Here is a 19,862-nt window from a genome sequence, read left to right as displayed (position 1 = left end):
ATTTTAATTGAATATGTTATTTTTAACTGAACACACATGAATTTTTACAAAAATTTGGATACATTCAGAATTGTGAAAATTATGTCTTAAATGTTGGAAAATCTCATCTGGCTTGAAGAAGATCAGAGTTCTACAGGCATTATAAACTCCTCATGTTACAGAAGTAAGTTATCGTGGTGTTTTGCAGTAAAGCCTTGCACCACTCTCCCTTGTCATTGTGGCACACAAGCCTGAAGAGAGCAGTTAAATACAAGCGCAGTTGTACTGAGAGTGTTTGAGCTCTCTTCTACAAGTGTGTGATGACAAAGCAAGCTGATGCGCAGGAAAATATGAGATGCCCTCAGGACAGCTCTTCCTCTGTAAGGAGGACCTGGAGGCCTTACTGGCATATCAACCACATGGAAGTCGTTTCAGTCACCCTGGATGTGTTCAAGACCAGGTTGGATGGGGATTTGAGCAACTTAATCTAGTGGAAGGTGTTCTTGCCCATGGCAAGGGAGTTATAACAAGATGATCTCTAAGTCCCTTCCAACCCAAACCCAAATCATTCTATGATCAACATGCTTAAAAGTATTATGGCTGTTGTTTTTCAGATCACATCTGAAACTGAATCTGAAAATGACATTTTTCAGAGCACATCTGTGTTGCTAACTTATTCAGTCTAAAAGAAGAGAAAAAGAGGAAGAAAGGGGAACAGTTCTTCCTTTGGAAATTTTACTTAGAAATGAATTTTTTTTTTTTAAATTTGGTATAGTTTTCTTATTAAAATTTATTTTCTTTTTGTTTCAAATTTAAAAGATTCTGGAAATAAAATAAGTGATTTAGGTCAGCTATAAACTAAGTCTGACTTCTGGTTGTTGCATTTACATTTCTTATCTATGAAATACGCAAACAGTTGTGGATTTATTTTTTGTTTTCTGTCAAACTGAAGAATCTGTGAGCAGCACCTAACAACAAAAGAGATAAGCAGTGTAGAAAGAGCCACAGTAAAAGTAGGTTCTAATGCTAATAGCAGAGGCTGACTGTTCTGCACCAAGGAGTCACCTTTGGTTTTACAAGGTCTTCAGAAGGGAAATGCTTATACAGTGTAAACTCTGTGCTTTGATTTCAGTGTGGCGCTGGTTATATACACTCTGAAAATGCTGCCCAAGGTCAGTAACAATATTGACAGAATGAGCACTCGTTCAAAGTAAACATCAAAGACAAGTTAGCATTGCAGGCACAGTAATATTTAACACAAACAGTTAACAATATGGGTTGGTTTTTTTTTTGTTTTTTTTTTGTTTGTTTTTTTAAGAGGAACTTAAACCTTATCCATTCACACAGACTTGCTGTATGTTCAGGTATGTAATAATTATTGCGACTGATATTTTGAGGAAGGTTTTCATGGACACAAGGAAGTATATGTTGGTCTTTGTGGATTCTGTGGTGTGGTTGATTTATTTGATTCTTTCTCAGCTTAAATATAGCATGTTAAAAAAAAAAAAAAAAGATATATTTGAAATTTGTATAGTGTACACTGAAAGTAGTTTGTGTAAGCTATTTATTTGCTGTGTTGGTAATAGCACATACTTAACTACCAGCACAGAGTGGAGATTGATGATATTCTAATGGAATATTTTTCCCCTGTCTATGCAAGAATAAATATGCTGCTGTGAAACAGAGCAGAAATTCTCCAAGTGTTAATAAATTTATTGTTGGTTTTTTAAATTATTATTATTATTACTTTTTTTTTTTTTAGGATGATTTGGATTTATCAGACTTTTTATTTCATTTTCTTACTTGCTTCGGTTTACAGTGGTAAGTCAATACATAATTCCTAAGACTGGTATAGATTAACACAGGTCTTCTAGGAAGGAGCAGTTAAAAAGAGTAATATTCAAAATGATCTGAATATGTATTTGTATGCGGAGTGAAGTGGGTAGAGCGGCATGATTTTGGAAGGGGAACACACATTTGTACATGCAACCTGGTCCCAAGAGAGCGGGGTTGCACTCTGTTAAGTCTGGGTAACTCATAGGTGGGTGGAAGTTTTTAATTAATTTTTTGATTGCTATTATTAGGGATGGAAGTTTTTAATAGTTCTTTTTTTGGTGCTGAAGCCCGCAGTGACTGTGTTTTTCAATGTCAGTATGTGTTAATGGTTTACTTTGGCTAGCAGAAGTCAGCTACAAAAACTCACATTCCATTTCCCTGAAATTCCCTGCCCCAAATGATCATAACCAATGCCTAACAGAGTTTATGTTTAGCAATGTATTAACCATTCTCAGAGGACAATGAGATAATTAAGGCATTTTGTTGCTTTTTTTTAAGCAAAATCTGTTTGACAATTGTACTATTATTTCAGAAATATTTTACCTGGATAGAAATTTTAGTAGACTAAAATCTTAAAAAATTTCTGAGGCTCCAGATATTTTTCAAGTTCAAATTTCATATTAATAAAATATTAACTTAAAAAAAAACCTAGCGAATTTTACACACATTCCCAATAGTTCCTTATTTTGTCATTTTTTGTTGATACAGTTTACCTTTTTGCAGGAGACACTGAATTTCTTAGTATAGATTATAAGCGTATTTACTAATAAAATCCACTTGTAATATTTTAAAATTGTAAAACCCAATCTGATTTTTGCATTTGTTTTAATCTTAGGTAGCTTTTGACACAGTATGGTATTTTCATAATGATGGACTAGGAAGTTAGATTAAATCTTTTCAGTGGGATTTCTTCTCAGTCTGTAAAAATAGAATATTTCTTCTTCATCTTTTAGCTCAGAAAGAGAACTTCTATAGACCCAATAATAAAAATTAGTGTATTTTCTGCCAGCAGAGAGGGACAAATACAAGAAGTGTATGGGCTCCTCTGTGAAGCCAGTTCTCTTGTGCTTTAACATGGAAATCTGAATAATTCCGTTGCTTAGAAATATGGGATGTGGTTGCCAATTAGATATCTTCATATCATTGACAAGGCCATGCAATGTGAATAGATTTGATTACAGAAAATTCAGCATAGGATTGACAATAAATTCCTGCAGATACAAGGTGGTAATCCAACATATTTTGGTTCTGGATGATTCCTGAGATACCACTCTTGCCGCACTATATGTATATGTATGTGTATATATACATATAATTTTTTGAGAGGGTCATGTACCAAGTTGGACAGGGTTCAAGATGACTTGAAAGGTAGGAAGTTTATAAAATGCTGAGAACCACTGAAGTTGTTTCACACATGGCACCAGCTAGGAATTTGGACTGAGAGAATCCCTCAACAATTGGACAACAATTGGACACCCACCCTCACATATTTTCTAACTCTTTTTGCCATATTACAACCTTCTCTTGATTTTTCTCTTAATGGCTCCCTGTATCGGTCTCCCTTTGAAAATTCTTCTGCTCCTGAGATCTGCTGTGAAGGTTCCTCACTTTATGGCCTATACCTATACCTTAGGGCATCTGCCACCACTCAAGCTGCATTCTTACAGCCTTGAGCATGGAGCGAGGGATACCAGAGGGTTTCTGTTTTACCAGGCTGTAGAGCAGGGATGATACGCTTGGAGGAACTGTGATACTCACCCCACTTACTTTTCTTCTCCTGCCAAAAGGGTCTTCTCTTGCCAAAGCATAGTAAATAAGGGGCAATGTCTTCACCCTCTCCTAATGAACTGTCCACACCCGCATCTTCAATAATTCACTTGTTTTGTCATTTCATATCAGAATGTGTGACACAGATCTATGAAAATACTTACTTCCAAGGAGGAGACCTCATTACGGTTTTCACACCAAGTGCCAATTACTGTCAAATAGTTTGTACTTACCATCCTACCTGCCTGCTCTTCACATATTTGCCGGTGACGTGGACTAAAGATCCTGCACAGAGGTAAAATGTTCATATGCTTGTGGCTTTTTGCTGTGATAATTTTAGGAACTTGGTAATATTCTGACAAAACTTGGGCATGAGCAGGTTACAGGGATGCTTTGGAAGACTATGTCATGTGTCTTTAAAACTGATGACATAAAAGGATATTTACTATACTTTGAAATATACTTTAAATTTGGCAACATCTAATCTTTCGTACTTGCTTACCAACACCTCCAAGGAAATAGCACCAACTGTGCATTCCTTCCTCCATTGCACTTACTTATTCTTGAGGAACTAAGTAGCCAATTTCATGTTTCCATTTGCCACTTCTTTTGCCCGTCATCCCATCCACTCTCTTTAGCAAATTTTTCTCTCTATGAAGTGATTAGGAATTCCAATAGCCTGAGGTAAGGCTGCCTTCTCTCTCTGTGCCTGTTGTGTTTCTGTCTCCAAACTGTATTGGTCCCACACATACCATGTATGCTCATCTATCACCAAGCATACTAGTACCAACTTTGTCTTTATTTAAACTCAACTTGTTTTCATTTTCACGTTGAAGAATAATGTACAGCCTGTGTTTTACTTGAGAAACAATGAGGGAGTACTGTGTAATACTGCAAAACTGTAAATTACTCCTTTTTAAAATAGGTTCTCCTGCTACTTAAAAGACAGTGATACTGAAATGCTACCAAAAGTGAAGATGGAAGGAGCTATTTCTGGACATTCTTTAAAACAGTGCAACATCAAAATTAGTGGTAAGGTACAGTTATCTGTATGTTTGAATTCTGTGTTCTAACACATTGCAAATGTGATAGAGAATCAGCATCTTGAAAACAGAAACTGAATCAGGAGGTGGCCAAGCAGAGACTTTGCCCAGATGTCTTTTGCCCTATCTCTTTCAAACGTAACACAGAAATCCTCTGCTGATTTCATGCTTCAATCTCAACTATCCTCCAGTGAAGCTTCCCAGTCAAGGCACATCCCTGCTCTCAGGATTTCATTTGCTAGAGGCAAAGGTGGGAGACATTTAACTGATACCTTGAGTTCCAAAGACGAATTTGAAGGGTTAAGTGGATCTTTATGCAAGTTTTCAACTGAAGTTATTGACAGATTCGTTGTGTTTGCTTCTGATTGGAACATGTGTTCCAATCATTCAAGTCTTTTGAAATCCCTTTTCTGTCTGCTTTCTCTCACATTTATATTTCTGCATAGATTTAGACCAGAATAGTAAGTTTTAATGAGATGTTATTTTTCATATTCTTTAGATAATTTATAAGAGTTACTTTAGAATCATGTGATTGCCACTAAAATAAAAATCTATTTATATGTGTTTAAAATCCCCACAAATGTTTGGCTGACTCATGTGTTCTGTGAAGAGACCCTACTGCCCAAAACCTTCATCCTTTGTAGGGAAAGTATTTCAAACTCCGTGTTTATAGTCCTCCCTCTGTGGAGTATAAATTGAATCTTCTGTTTCAAATGGGAGATGGCTATTGCTTAAAAGGACGGATTTGGTATTTTAAACTGGTGCATAAATTTGGAAATAGAATAGTATACATTTTAGTGTTGATCCTGAATTTTTGTATGATTAACCTCACCATGGTCTTGGTGTGGATAGGGATAGTGTCACAGCTTGTTAGTTTTTTTCTCTGACATATTATGCCTATACTTCTGATTTTATTTTTAGTAACTATGTGCAAAATACAATGTGACCGAAGTGAGCACAGGAAGTGACATCAGGATAATGGCTGTGTCTTACAAACTGCTATTGTTCGGGAAGTTCTGGGGGAAAAGAGAGTATGAGAATGTTTTTGGACCTTTTCTATTCCTTTTTTTTTTTCACAGCTTGCAGTCCAGATGTCCACTTAGGATTGGATATGCAAGGAGTAAATTATGACATTAGTATGGCTGACAGCTATCAACAGTGCCAAAAAAGATGCACCAATGACAAGCACTGCCATTTTTTTACATATGCCCAAGGAACATTCCATGATGCAAGCTTTCGGTAAATACGCATTTGATCCCTGTACTTAGATGTACTTAGATCCCTGTGCTTTACACTTAGATGCCTGTACACTAAATCTCAGACCAGTCAGAGGTGAAAGAATTTATTCAAGGAAATGAGTTTTAATTTGACTAGTTATCCTTGCAATGTTTATTCAAGTTTACAGTAAGGAAAATATCTTCAGTATGTTAGTTTTCATTTGTCCATTTATGATAAAGGCAAGCTTGATTTTCATATAACTGAAAACAATTTAAATGTTCTGGAGATATTGAAATGCAAATTGTACTGGCAATTGTGCAGTGATATTGCTTTGTAAAATCTTACTCTGATTATTGCTCTGAAAATGGCATCATTAATGCAGTCAGGGGCATTCTTTCATTTGTACTTGGATTATTTTTGAGCAGTCAGCTTGCTTGATTTTACAAAAATGTTATTCAGTTGCATCCATTCCTTATTTGAAGATTTTTCTGGAGGCTGGATATTGCTCTGGCCTATGAGCAAAGCGGGCATTATGGTAGGACTCATGGAAACAGAAGACTAATGTAGACCAAGGAAGATAACCTGTTGTCTTACTACTTTCTTTATTCTTTATCACTCAGTGAAAAATGCTTCTTGAAACATACGAGTTTAGGAACTCCAACCAGCATAAGGGTGCTTGATGAGGTTGTGTCTGGATTCTCCTTAAAGCCATGTCAGCTTTCTGAATTAGGTAACTGCTTACAATCTCTGTTGATTCAGTTTAGGTTCAAGTATTATGGACGATGAGATGCAGTCTCTCTGACATGCATAAATGTTTTGTGACATAAAATAATTATAATATAAACTTATTCTTTGAAGTATAGTTAGTACTCTCAGGTACAAAACAGACTTTTTTCCACTCTATTATTCTGTCTTACAAAAGGTTTTTTTTCCTTTGATGATGTGAAGAATTCTTTCATAAGATCAGCCTGATGACTCTTAGCATTTTATCTTTGCATCATAGATACAAAAAAAAAAAAAAAAAAAGACACACAGAATCCCATCTAAGTCAAAGGACAAGAATAATATAAATCTTTCTAAATTCTGTTAGTATATCAGATATACTTCAATAGGTTTTTAATGAGGATGTGCAGCTTTGTGATACAACTGAGTAATATGAAGGTACAAATTCTGTTTGTTGGTGTTTTTGATAGCAGCAATGTTTGTGTTCATTCTTGTAACCATTACTCAGGAAAAACTCTCCAGAGTTCATGATCAAGCTGTGTGCATTATATTTTATTTTTAATTATTCAATTAAAATTCAGTTTCTCTTTTTTTTTTTGTGTGTGTGTGTGTGTGTGTGTGTGTGTGTTTGTTGCAAGATAGGCAAGGATTTAGAGAGAGAAGGGGAGAGAGAGAGAGAAAGAATAAATCATAAATCATGAGACTATAAAATCCTAGACAATGCTATCAGGTAATGAGATCATTTGTTCAGACAGAGGGATGTCTAATAAAGTAGAAAAATCTCAGTGTTATCTTCTGCCTTATTGAGTTCCAAATGCCTGAAATGTGTTTACTTGAATATTTGTTCTTGTTTATTTCCGACTACTTAGACTGACTAATCCTACATTATTCATGGTCCAGCTTCATCATTTTAAAAACGGATGCTAGGCTTCCCTTTCAAAGCCTTTGGAATCACAGCAATCCTCTGTACATATCAAAAGCAAAGCTACCAAGAAACTTAGATTCCTTCAATCTAAGAACACCGAATTCATCAGTTTTATGAAATTTCTCTATTTTCTGTTCCTTGTTGTCTTCCTTCTGCTCACTAATGTTGACCATCTAATTGCAGTTTGTTTTCATGAAAATGAGATGTTAAAAAAGGTAGTTCTGTAGCCTTTCTTGTGTCCACTGTCATTAACTTCTCCCCTGAGCAGAACCCAGGCTCCTTTCCTAATCCTAATTCACTGACACTAAATACATACTTGTGTTTTGAGAATGGTTCTTGCTACTTGCCCTTCCATTTTCTGTCTTTGCCCTTCTGCTTTTGTTCTTATGCACTCCTGCTCTTACTTGTCCATAGCAATTTGTCATACATTTTGCCTGTTGCGAAGTTCCTTTCTTGAGGTCACTGAATATTGAACTGGTGATCACTGAAATCATTGTTAGTATCCGTATACTTGCAGATTCATATTTCTGATTTAAATATCATTTCCTGAAAATGGTATTTGTTCTCCTGAACTCTATTTAGCCCTTAACATGAGATCTTGCCTAATAATTGTCAGAATTAATTGACCTTTATTTTCTGATCTTCTCTTTGCTCTTCCTATTGTGTAATAAATGACCTCTACTGTGGTCTTTTCATGTTTATGGTTTTATTTTTTAATTTTTAAATCTCATCGTACTAACAGAAGTCATAGTAAGATTTGCTTCTCCATTTTGCTTTTTTCCTCTTTTGTAGTAAGATGCTCCCAGTATGTTTCTGTAACTAACTGGGTGGTGTCAGCTCAGCTACTGTCCTTTCTCAGCTGTAGAGGTTATCTGCTTCCACCAAGTCCAGTCCTATGGTTTCATAATTCTAAGAGTAGTGCTGCATTTTTTCCTCCTTTTATTGTTGCATAAGTATTTTAACTAGGAATTCAAGTGTATCATCAAAGAGGGCAACACACTCATTTCTTTTAAATGTGTTGGTATTTCCTGTGACTTCCATATCCATAGTCTGGTTATGGGAATTACCCTGCCAACCTTCTGTTATTTTTGATCCTGTTATAGGGAAGACTGCATGTTACTCACACTTACTCTGCCTACTTTTTGAAATAATATTTAGATAAATAAAATTAAGAAAATAATCTCATTATTTTTCTCCTAGTCTTCCCATTATCCTCTTAGGTATACAAATTTTAATAATTTTAGGCCTTGACAATATTAATAAGTTTTATTTCTAATTATGAATGTATGTCTTGATTTCTGTTCCTAATTTAGATCTCTCCATATTAGATCAGCAGATTTGTATTCTAGCATGTAATTTGCAATTCTCCCCTGCTCTACCTCTCCCTATGAGTTTACATACTTAAAAATGTTTTCAAGAAATTGTTTCTGGTTAAAATGAGATGATGTCTTTCCAGTTTATCAGGCAAAAAGAAGAGAAAATGTAAATTATGGGAATGTATAATCTGTAAACCTTAACTCTCTGATATAAGATAGAAGCTTTGGAATTTTGATATTCTTTTCTTGTTTTATACAGATTGTCAAATGGACATTTTTGAACATGAAGAATTTTCAGGAATGAATGTTACAAGTTTTTTCACTCCTGACACATTCGTCTGCCAAACTATTTGTACTTATTTTCCAAACTGCTTGTTCTTTACATTCTTCACCAAGGAATGGCAAATAGAATCCCAAAGGTGAATTTGATGACTTTTAACTCTCTGAAAGATATTTATAAAAACAAAACAAAACAAAACAGAAACAACCCCACAGTCTCAGCCTTTTTAATCACCATTTTATTATATTCTTGGAAATCATTGTTAAAGGTTTGTTTTCTGCAAAACAGCCTTTTTTTTTTTTTTTTTTTTTTAATAATTTTTAATGTGTTGCATCTGTACATTTATAATTTCATTTATCCTATGGTATGAGCAGGGATCTTGTACTTCAGCTGTATATTTAGTATTAATCTGAAAAAATATATATGTTCAGTAAGGAGACGACCTTCAGGTTGTTTTGATAACTTACAGCTGAATTTTATGAAATTGTTAATATGTCTGGTTTCCTTGCAGAATTAGGGTACTTACTTTAAAGCTTTTGAATCAAGTTAACAGGTTTGAAAGTGTTTATTTTTAAAGATCGAACTTCTTTCTTTCGTGTTTGGCAGTGAAGAGTCAAAAAGTTACAGTCCCCTGAAAACAGAGGTGGAATGAAGAATAATGCTTCAATGAAATTGAAGTAAAACTGAGATGGCATATATAATCTAAAGTTATCTCTCCCCTGTGTGTATAAATACCATACAATCTTCAGTAGTACATCCGTATGGCATTTCACATAACTACAAAATCCTTCTCAATTAACTTAGTGAATACATTTTCATATGAAATACTTTTATAGATAAAATTTTGGAAAAACAAACAAACAAACAAACAGGTTTAAGACAGAACTTTCCCTTACCTGAAACATAAATGTTAGAATGTAAGAACAAATTCAATGGTTGTTTTTTGTTTTTTTTTTATAGAAATCTTTGCCTCCTGAAAACATCAACAAGTGGAATACCAGAGGCACTTACATTACGAGAAAATGCTATTTCAGGTTTTGGTCTCCTGAATTGCAGAAGATACTTTCCTGGTAAACAATAAGTTACAATAAAAATACGACTCTTGAATTAATGAAATGAACAGACCTACTGATGCTTGGAACACATTCTTACAGCCTGCAATTCTCGCACTTATGTGCATATGAATTTTGTGGGAGATGAACTCAATGTCACTTATACTAAAGGACCCAGAGCTTGTCAGCAAGTTTGCACAGACATGATCCGCTGCCAATTTTTTACCTACTTTCCTCTCCAAGAGTCGTGCAATGAGGAAAGGTGAGAATTTTTATGGATGGCATCTAATGTGCGTGTTCTGTATAAGAAGTATAAACTGGATCTTTGTATTTATTTATTGTCAGAAAGTGTGAGTGTCATTTAAGAATGTCCTCAAATGGATCTCCAGTGGAAATACAACATGGGCCAGGAAGAATCTCTGGATACTCACTAAGACTGTGTAAAAAAAAGGCCAGTACTGGTAAGTAAAACTTTCCTTTTAAAGAGATTTTTAGACATGTTTTGGTACGGGAAACCTAAGACCTTTCTTTTTCTCTTTTTCTATTTTTTTTCTCTTCTGAATATTGCTTGCATAGAAATTAGGCAGAGGCAGATCATGAAGATAAAAAGTATTCTAAAAAAGTGAACTCTGCACAGCCTGCATAACAGACAGTACCTGTAAACTTTATTTTAACTTCATTTTATTGTTAAAAAAAAAAAGTCATAAACGGATTAGAAAGTCTGATGTTCTTTGTTCCTATTTGCAGGTTAGCAGTAGTTACATCTTTTTTTCATGGTCAAATGAAAATTATCTGCTTAGCAGTTTTCAATTATTTCTGTAGTATGTATGCAGCATTCTTCAAGAAATATTAGGATAATTGGAGGGACGGATTCTTCCCCTGGTGAATGGCCATGGCAAGTAAGCTTACATGTGAAGCTATCTCGCCGGAGACACCTCTGTGGGGGCTCTATCATAAGTAACCAGTGGATCCTTACAGCTGCCCACTGTTTTGTGAGGTGAGTCCTAAATGTAAATTTACACATAAAAATTTCATCCAAGATCTGCAATTAGTTGAGGTTCACCTTTCAGAAAGATAAGTCTGTGTGATTAAAATAACTAGAATAGAATCAACAATTTTGATATAATCAGAAGGTGAAATTTTAAGGTTGTCTGTTCATACTCTTGACATAATTGGCCCTCCACACTTTGCCCTTTGTAGCATAGTGCTGTGTTACTAATTATTTTAACGCATCTAAAGTAGATGATAGGTACCTCCAAGAGTGTAAACTTTCTCATGCAACATGAACTTTTTCTTACTGTGATATCATATTATCAAGGAAAATCTGTTGTTAAGTTAGTCATTCAAAAAATATGAAATGGAATACATCAGAGATTTCTCTGTGGTACTTAGGGAATGGTACCAATCTGACAGGGTGTTCAGCAAAGGCCTGGACACAAGGTAAATCTCTAAGTGGTCCAATTAGGCTGACTCTTGAATGTGCACTACCTTTCTCTGTAACAATCAAATCCTAATTGGACTGGTTTTCATTTAATATTCTTTATTTTCTAATGCTATCAACTACCCAATTAACACACTGTTTTGATACAGATTTCAGCCCTGGGAATAATATCTAGACTTCTGAGTACTCAAAGCTTTGCTAATTTGCATGGATGTATACATGGATATGGACTATATATCACATGGATATATAGTAGGTACTGTTAATGACCACAAAATTGCTATCACATTTAAGTTGTGAAATCATGTGTGTTGTGAAGAGCTGTTTTAAGGATCTTGAACATGATTTATATCCTCGCTAGATGATCACACCCTGTAAAGCAGGTAGGCCTGCCATTTACAGACTGAAAATTGTAAGGCTATTTGTTGACTCAGTGTAATGTCAGAATGGCACAGGTAGTATAAAATGCTTTAAAGAATAAAAAATTATCTAGGCTAAAATCAGATGCTTTTATGCAAGCATTTTTGTACATTATCCCTTATTGTTTCAGCGTAATGAAATATTGTCAAAGCCAGTTGACAAACCTTATAAAAGTGGATAACCCCACTTAACACTCAGAAAAATCCAGTATAGGGAATATCATTCTCTACCTTCAATCCAGTATTGTAGAGTTAGCAGCATTTTAAAGGACAAAAGGAGAACTTGTCTAAAGAGTAAAAAAGTGTAGACTGTGTTCATTAGAAATGATTAAGGTCAACTGATATTTATGAATATACACACAAAATCTTCAAAACCATTTTTTAAATATTGAAGACAGGTTTTGCAGCCTCTTTGATGCATGTATCAAAAATTTTAGGTTACCCTAATAGTAGAGCACCACAATGAAATAACCCTTAAATGGGCTCAAAGAAAAGTTAAAATTATAAATATTAAGTGGAACGTTTTATATTGGTCTGTGGTATTGTATTTTCTATTTTCTTTTATTTTGGTGTCTGAATAGATTCTACTTGAGTTTGTTTTTCCACCTCTGTTTTGGTTACTACAGATGTTGTACTGGAATGAGAATGGAAAGAATCTCTTTTACTTCCTCAGGATTTGTGTTAGACTCTTGAAGATAAAAATAGTAAGACCAGAGTGAAACAGAAAATGAAAAAAGGCACAAGGGGAAATTGGGTTAAAAAGGGTCAGAACAAGAGTCTGACTGTAAGAGAGAGGAAAGACTGGTGTGGTGCTGAAAATATAGATAAAAAGAGGAAGAAAATAAATGAAAAGTGGGAGGAATGGATAAGAGAAATCTGTTTTTAGGTTTGAGAATGTGAAAATACGACTGGGAAGAGTAACCTCAGTGCTGTTCACTGTACACTCAGAGGGTGCTGGCACCTGCACCAAACTAAAACAGTGCAAATCTCTGTCTTTTTCCCTCAGTGTTCAGAACCCCAACATTTGGCGTGTTTATGCCGGTGTTTTAAAACAATCAGAAATAAATGAGGATACACCTTTCTTCAGAGTGGAAGAGATTATTATTCATCCTCAGTATAACTCTGCGCAGACTGGATATGACATTGCTTTATTGAAACTTGATAAGGCTATGAATTTTACTGGTATGTATTCTATCTCAGGAGGAAATTTTTCAGGTTGATAAAGGCTGGTTTTTTGCATGACAGTTCGTGAAACTTGGGTTGTCATCTTTTAATCTGTAATCACTTGGTTTTAAGGAAAATCTCATTTTGTTGGCTTTTTAAAGATAATTTGGGGCTTTTATTTATGTGACTAGGGCAGTATCTAGTAAAATGTACAAAGAATAACATGGAGGATATCAGGTATTATGTAGGTGCCCAAAAAACCTTAATATTTTATTTCTTCCTACTGGCCAAATTAATATTTTTAATCATATTTTAGATCTTCAACTTCCTATTTGCCTGCCATCAAAAGAAGAGGCTAGTATGCTCTATACTGACTGCTGGGTAATTGGATGGGGTTACAGGAAGGAAAGAGGTACAGATAAATATTTAAACTGTGACTTCTTGTATTTGTAAAATGCATTGTGTTAAAAGAAAATATCCTCAAATGCCTTCTTAACTCTTAACCAGGAATGGTGTTTACAGACTATGCAAAGAATGTGCATTTGCTCATATCTTTATTTATATGAATTCAAAGCAGTAATAAAATCATAGAACCACCGAGATTTGAAAAGGATCAATCCAGTCCAACCTTCAGGATCATCCAGTCCAACCTTCCACCTATCATCAAGATATAAGCCAGGATGTCATTAGCTTTCTTGGTCATCTGAGCACACTGCTGGCTGATGTTCAGCTGAGCGTTGAATAATACCATCAGGTCTGTTTCTTTCACACTCTCTTTTAGCCATTCTGACCCAAGCCTCTAGCGTGGTCTGGGGTTTTTATGACCAAAGTTCAGGAACTGGCACTTATCTTGATCTTCAATCCATTGGCCTCTGCCCAGCTATCCAGATTGTCCAGATTGCTTTGTAGGACCTTCCTACCCCAAGACACAACAGAACTTCCTCTCAACTTGATGTCTTCTGCAGACTTACTGTAGGTGCACTCATTCCCCTCATCCCGATCATCATTAAAGATAACGAACAGGACAGGTCCAAGTACTGACCCCTGGGGACCACCAGGCATGACTGGTCACCAGCTGGATTTATCTCCATTCATCACCACTTTCTGGGCCTGGTAATCCAGCCAGTTCTTTACCCAGCAAAGAGCTTATCTGCCCAAGCCACAGGCTGCCAGCTTCTTAGGAGAATACTGTGGGAGAGAATGTTGAATTCATCAGAATCAATGGGCATGAATATAATTATTCCTATAGATGGATTCTCTACATTCTTTCCTGCTTTCTTGCTCCAGGTAGATGAATGCAAGTTGCCTAGTTAAACATCACCATGTACCATCCCAAATATACTTTGAGTTATGTAATGATATGTTACAGATACAGATAATAGACTAATTGCTGTACAGTTGAATCTTGAATTGCAGTCTGCACATAACTTGTTTTTTTAAATATGTTATTTTGTTCATATGACTTCACTTCAGAAATCGGAGATCAATGCATATTGCTTTCACGATTCTAAAGGTTGTTTATGATAAGTATCAATGACCTTTGTGTTTTAATAGTAGGTGTGATTTGAACTCTGATCTTACCCAGAAGCTGGCCAACTAACTGTTAATTATTAAACTCTATTACATTACATATATAGATGAATCTGTTTAGAGTTTCCTTCTCTGCACACTTCCCCATTTGAGAGTTAGAGATTAATGTAAAATCTAACAGAATTCTAATTTCTTCTATTAATTTGTCAGAAAAGACTGCTCTCTACTACTTTTATTTACTTTACATGAAATTTTCACTACCCTGTAGACAACTGGGGTATTGGGCAGCACACATCTGGAAATTGTATTGCTTCAATTGTATTGCAACACATTACTAAGAAACAATTATCAGTAAAACAAAGCAACGCTCTTCATGGGAATACAGGCTCCAAGACTCAATGCCCACAGCAAATCACTGGGAAGTTTTGAAACATTCTTGGTCATAAGTCATACTGTGTTTTCAGAACATTCTAAAAAGCCCAGACAAGCAACACTGTTTAAAAAATGAAAACAAATGTCATGGCTGTTTAACTGCACACTAAAAGCAATGAACTCTGACTTTTTAGTATCACCGAATGGGGACTTTCAGAGTATAGTTTTAGCTTATACTTTGCTAGAGCTGAACATCTGTCTGATCATAATATGTATTACATAGGTCGTGTAGAAGATATTCTTCAGAAAGTTACTGTTCCACTAATGTCAAAAGAGGAATGCCAGGCAAGATACCGGAAGCGCAGAATCGATGACAAAGAGATCTGTGCTGGCTATGATGAAGGTGGAAAGGATGCCTGTAAGGTAACAGAAAGATGTCATATATTGTCATATATTTCAATAATTTGTTTGAATGTATAACTGAATAACATAAATGCTTAATTTTCATAACAAGCATATATTTATAAATAGAACTGTTTTTTAATATGTTACTTTTGCTTGCTGAAAGCACTGACAGTCAACATGTATGTATAGCACCTAATTATGCGACATCGAAATCCTTTGGGATAGACTTTCCATATTCTATTGTGTTTACAAATAAAGAATCTACAAGTGGGGAGAGAGAGAGAGACACACACACAGAAAGAGAGAGAGAAAGAGCGAGAGAGGTAGGCAAGCATACACTTTACATCTCTGCACTCTCCTATTAAGGGGATGAAGTCAACTTCCCTCTGTGAGTTTCAAGTTAAGAGGCAAAACTCATTGGTTTGCTAAGAATTATACAACTTTCCCTTAAAAAACAAAAATGTGAAGAGCATGTAAAGAGATCATAAAGTACAAGTTCCAACTGTCATATGTTTAGGGAGCAGATCAATATTCCTCTGTAATAGTGGAAAACCAAAGAGAGAGACTATAATATCTCAGATATTATAGACATTTCTCCAGGAACACAGATTTCCTCTCTCGTGTTTTTATTTCTTGATATGAAATATAGTATGTAAAAGCTTATTTTGAATCATCCACTATCCACAAGCATCCAGAGTGGACAGTGTTAGAAATGAAATATGGAAAGCTATAGACAACATGAGCAGACTGGTCTGTTCATTATTAGAATTGGAAATGTCACAACAGCATGAGGTCAGTGAGCCAAGTTCTCTGCTTGAGTGTAAACTCATGCACTTACTGTTAAATATTTTAAGTCAATTATAATAGACAAAAATAGTCACGTTAATAAGATTAAATTCTCTGCCAAATATAGTATACATTTTAAGCATTTAAGATATGTTCTCTATTAATGTACTGTTATTATAATCACTGCTGAGTGATCATAATAACAGTGCACAAATAAAAATTATTGGAGCTGGGAAGTAATTTTTTCCTCAATACTAGTTAAGTTTTCTTTGCATGAAACAGCATCAGAACATGGTGATGATGTTACATAACAATGACACACTGTTGTCTCAGCAGCTCATAACAGCTATATTAAAGAACTTTATGTTCAGAAAGATCAATTAGGAATATGAAAAGAAAACAGACATGTATTTTATCCCAGGGAAGATGGTCAGTCAAACAAGATAATGCATGCATAAAGCTGAGGTCTGCATATCCAAACAAACAAAGACACTGGCAAATTTACTAATTTTCTTACCTGTACATGTTGTAGTCCTCACTGAGGGTTAAACTGGCAAATACAGATAAATAAAAAAAGTCAACTGAGCAACAACAACAAAAACAGTAACATTGAACTGTAATTGAACTTACTTGCAATGACTGGAAAGTATTTAGACACCATTCTACCAGATAAACAGAAAAGCTTCTTTGATACTGTGAAAAGCAACTTTAAGTGAGAGTAATTGAACTCTATGCAGTTATTGTGTTGTTGACACTGGATGATGCTGATTTTATCATGGCTTTCTTTGAAAGAGAAATTCTGTTCCTTGTGAAGTCTTTCTGTCCTGTGACACAGGGAGATTCTGGAGGACCACTGTCGTGCAGGCACGAGGAAGTGTGGTATCTGGTGGGCATCACCAGTTGGGGTGAAGGCTGCGCTCGGCCCCGGCAGCCAGGAGTCTACACAAAAGTTGTTGAATTTTCAGACTGGATTTTGGAAAAAACTACGTAACGTGAACATAACTTAATGACTCATAATGTTGTTGTAGAGAAACAACCCTGGGAGCAACAGGAAGATGTTTAATGTAAAAAAAAAAAATAAAATTAAAGTTTTAAAAATGGTGTTAACTGTTAGTTGAAGCATAAAAGACTTGATTAAAGAAGTAGAAAAGAAAAAATGAATGAACTTTACAATGAATGAATTTAAATCAGTAGCAAACTTTCAGACTTTCTGATCACTGATTTGTCAGAAAATATTATACATCTGAGCCATTGACTTCTTCTTTCATCTCCAGCATAAAATATTCTATGAGACGTGTTTAAGGAGATTGGGGATTTTTTGTTTACTTCAGTGATGACTGGACCTCCTCATCTTCTGTACATGTAACTGACATTAACAGTGATTAAGAGAAAGTATTAAAAGGCCAGGAAAATCTGGCATCTAGTCCAAAAGTTCATTGATGACAGACTGCAACTGACATTATAATCCTCTTGATTAAATAAACTATCTCAGCTACAGAATAATATTCTTGATTTTTATCTTGATAATGACTTTTCCCTTTTTAATTTTCTCATTTTTTTCTTTTGTTCTTTCTACTCATCTACTTGTTACTGTCAGTTAACAAAAATGTTTTGTAGCCAAAAAAAAAAAATACTAATGTAAGAAGCAGCAGTCAAAAAAATTTTTTCCGTAGTAAGAAGTTTTCCAGAAGTATTTCTGGATCAGAAGGGAACACACATTTTTCTTTTGCTTTTGTCTTTGCTAAACTTGTTTCCTATATATTCTATATTGCCTTAATTGCTGAAAATATGTTCCAGAATTCTGCTTATAATTGCCTCACAGCCACACTGAATGTATTGTTGAGGTCTATACTGGCAGTGTCTTTAGGAGTAAATGAAGTAATTAAATAAAATATGTCAAATCTATGGAAAAATACTCAAGCTGCCATAAATGAGTTCAACATTTATTTTTTTAAAGCATTATTTGCAACTATCACCAAGGAAAAATGAAATTCCACAACTACAAGGTTATGAACAACTATACAAATTCTTAATCCTACTAAGAGCCCCTGTCATGAGTGAGCTCTCTTGGTGTTCTAGATCCCTGCTTTGAGAACCTTTGTGCTGGCTGCAGCTGTTCAGAGGCCCAAAAGGCAAAGGTGGGAGACACACATTAAAACAACAAAATGCAGGTGTAGAATAAGAGATAAAATTGAAGTTATCTTCATGCTCTGATTAATCCAAACCTGGTTTAACATATCAGCAATCCTCTGACATGCTGTCAAAAACTCATGGACTTAAAAAAGAGGCTGGGAGTGGACAGGAAAAAATAGAAAGCACAAATGCAACACAAGAAGAAGTATTTCTGGCATTGAAGTGTAGTTCTATTCTCAAGGGGAATGAATGAAGACTCTGGAGAAGAGCTGCTGAAGAAACAAAGGAAATATGTCACTGTGAAAATAGAGACTAAAATTCTCAAATAAAGAGCCAATAGGAGACCATCTGCAATATTCATCTGCCAATCCTTGAGCTAAATTCATACTTGCTAAAGAAATATCAGTGCTGAACTGAGAACCTTTAATGCTTTCTTATAATAATAATATAATCAGAATCTGTGTTAATAAGTGTGATCCTGCTTAATCTTTCTGTTATCAGTAGGTACCTTACAGTAAATGAGAGGCAGTTTATGGCCTCTTTTTCTCCTTCCCTTTCCTCTCCCTTGTTTGGGAAAAATATCTAGGAAAAAAAAGCAACATCTTAAAACTTCTTTTAGTCTCATTAAAGAAAATTCTGGCCTTATACTTAAAATCTTCCCCTTCTTGTGCTATCACAGAACATAAACTTCAGTGCTTTAGTTGTTATTTTGATTAATGGTAAGTGTCTCTGGTGGTGTTTTATATTCTGTTTTCTATTCTACTTTATTTCTACTGAAAATCAATGAAGCACATCATCTCGCTTATACCAGATCAGCAGAAATCTTTCGGAGGAATGTTGGCATTAGTCTGCCCCGAGGCTTTGTTCAAATAAGGTCCCTGTTCTGAGAAATTTACAGTCTTGTTCAGGCACAGAGGAGACACTTCATACACACAACGATATTCTGGAGGGCAGTTTGTTCATTGTAAAGTAAAGGAGGCTGTGGAGTTGCTTCAGTGGACTCTTCAGTAGTCATTTTAATAAGACTGTAAACTAAACAAAACCAGTTTTCCATTAAATTGATGTTGCAATGTGTTTTCTTTCACAGCTGATGCTCTGCCTTATGACTGAGTCTGAAATACATTGTCTTATTCTTGAAGGCGTTCAAGAGACATTTAGATGTGATACTAAGGGGCATGCTTTAGTAGAGAAATATTGATGGTAGGTGGATGGTTGGACTGGGTGATCTTGGAGGAATCCAAAATTCTTATGGTATAAAGATGTACAAAATTCATGCTTTTAGAGAGGGAGGGAAGGGAATCATTTGTTACAAGCTTTTTAGTATAAGATTTATTTATTTTGTAAAAAAGAATTATTCTGACATGATGAAAGCTGCATTGCAGACTTTGAAAAGCAAGGAAGGATCTGGATAGAATGAAATTCATTCACACTGACAGTCCTTCCAGTAGAAGAACTGTAAAATTAAAATGTGGA

At 35.1% G+C, this 19,862-nt stretch overlaps 1 protein-coding gene across 6 annotated transcripts; it reads left to right on the top strand.

Moving 5' to 3' along the window:
* Nucleotides 1-1,193: 1,193 nt before the first annotated feature.
* Nucleotides 1,194-18,171, top strand: LOC122156668 (plasma kallikrein-like). Of its 6 annotated transcripts, none has more exons than XM_042811628.1 (15): nt 1,199-1,343; nt 1,742-1,800; nt 3,715-3,877; nt 4,508-4,614; nt 5,705-5,864; nt 6,464-6,573; nt 9,067-9,226; nt 10,048-10,157; nt 10,242-10,401; nt 10,485-10,600; nt 10,962-11,136; nt 13,006-13,181; nt 13,480-13,575; nt 15,349-15,488; nt 17,049-17,251. In XM_042811628.1, exons 1-15 carry the CDS (start codon nt 1,336-1,338, stop codon nt 17,163-17,165), a joined length of 1,857 nt encoding a protein of 618 aa, XP_042667562.1. In that variant the 5' UTR covers nt 1,199-1,335; the 3' UTR covers nt 17,166-17,251. The 6 variants fall into 6 exon arrangements, 5 of the variants coding, with proteins under 5 accessions (XP_042667565.1, XP_042667562.1, XP_042667564.1 ...); XM_042811630.1 differs by having other exon boundaries at nt 1,200-1,343; nt 1,799-1,800; nt 17,092-18,171; XM_042811627.1 differs by having other exon boundaries at nt 1,200-1,343; nt 17,092-18,171.
* The last annotated feature ends 1,691 nt before the right edge of the window (nt 18,172-19,862 follow it).

This window comes from Centrocercus urophasianus, unplaced genomic scaffold, assembly GCF_019232065.1.
Source record: "Centrocercus urophasianus isolate 14NV4802_14NV808 unplaced genomic scaffold, USGS_Curo_1.0 seq_13, whole genome shotgun sequence".
Classification (NCBI taxonomy): Eukaryota; Metazoa; Chordata; class Aves; order Galliformes; family Phasianidae; genus Centrocercus; species Centrocercus urophasianus.
The sequence above is the reverse complement of the archived record's forward strand: the minus strand, read 5'-3'. Positions and strand labels throughout refer to the sequence as shown.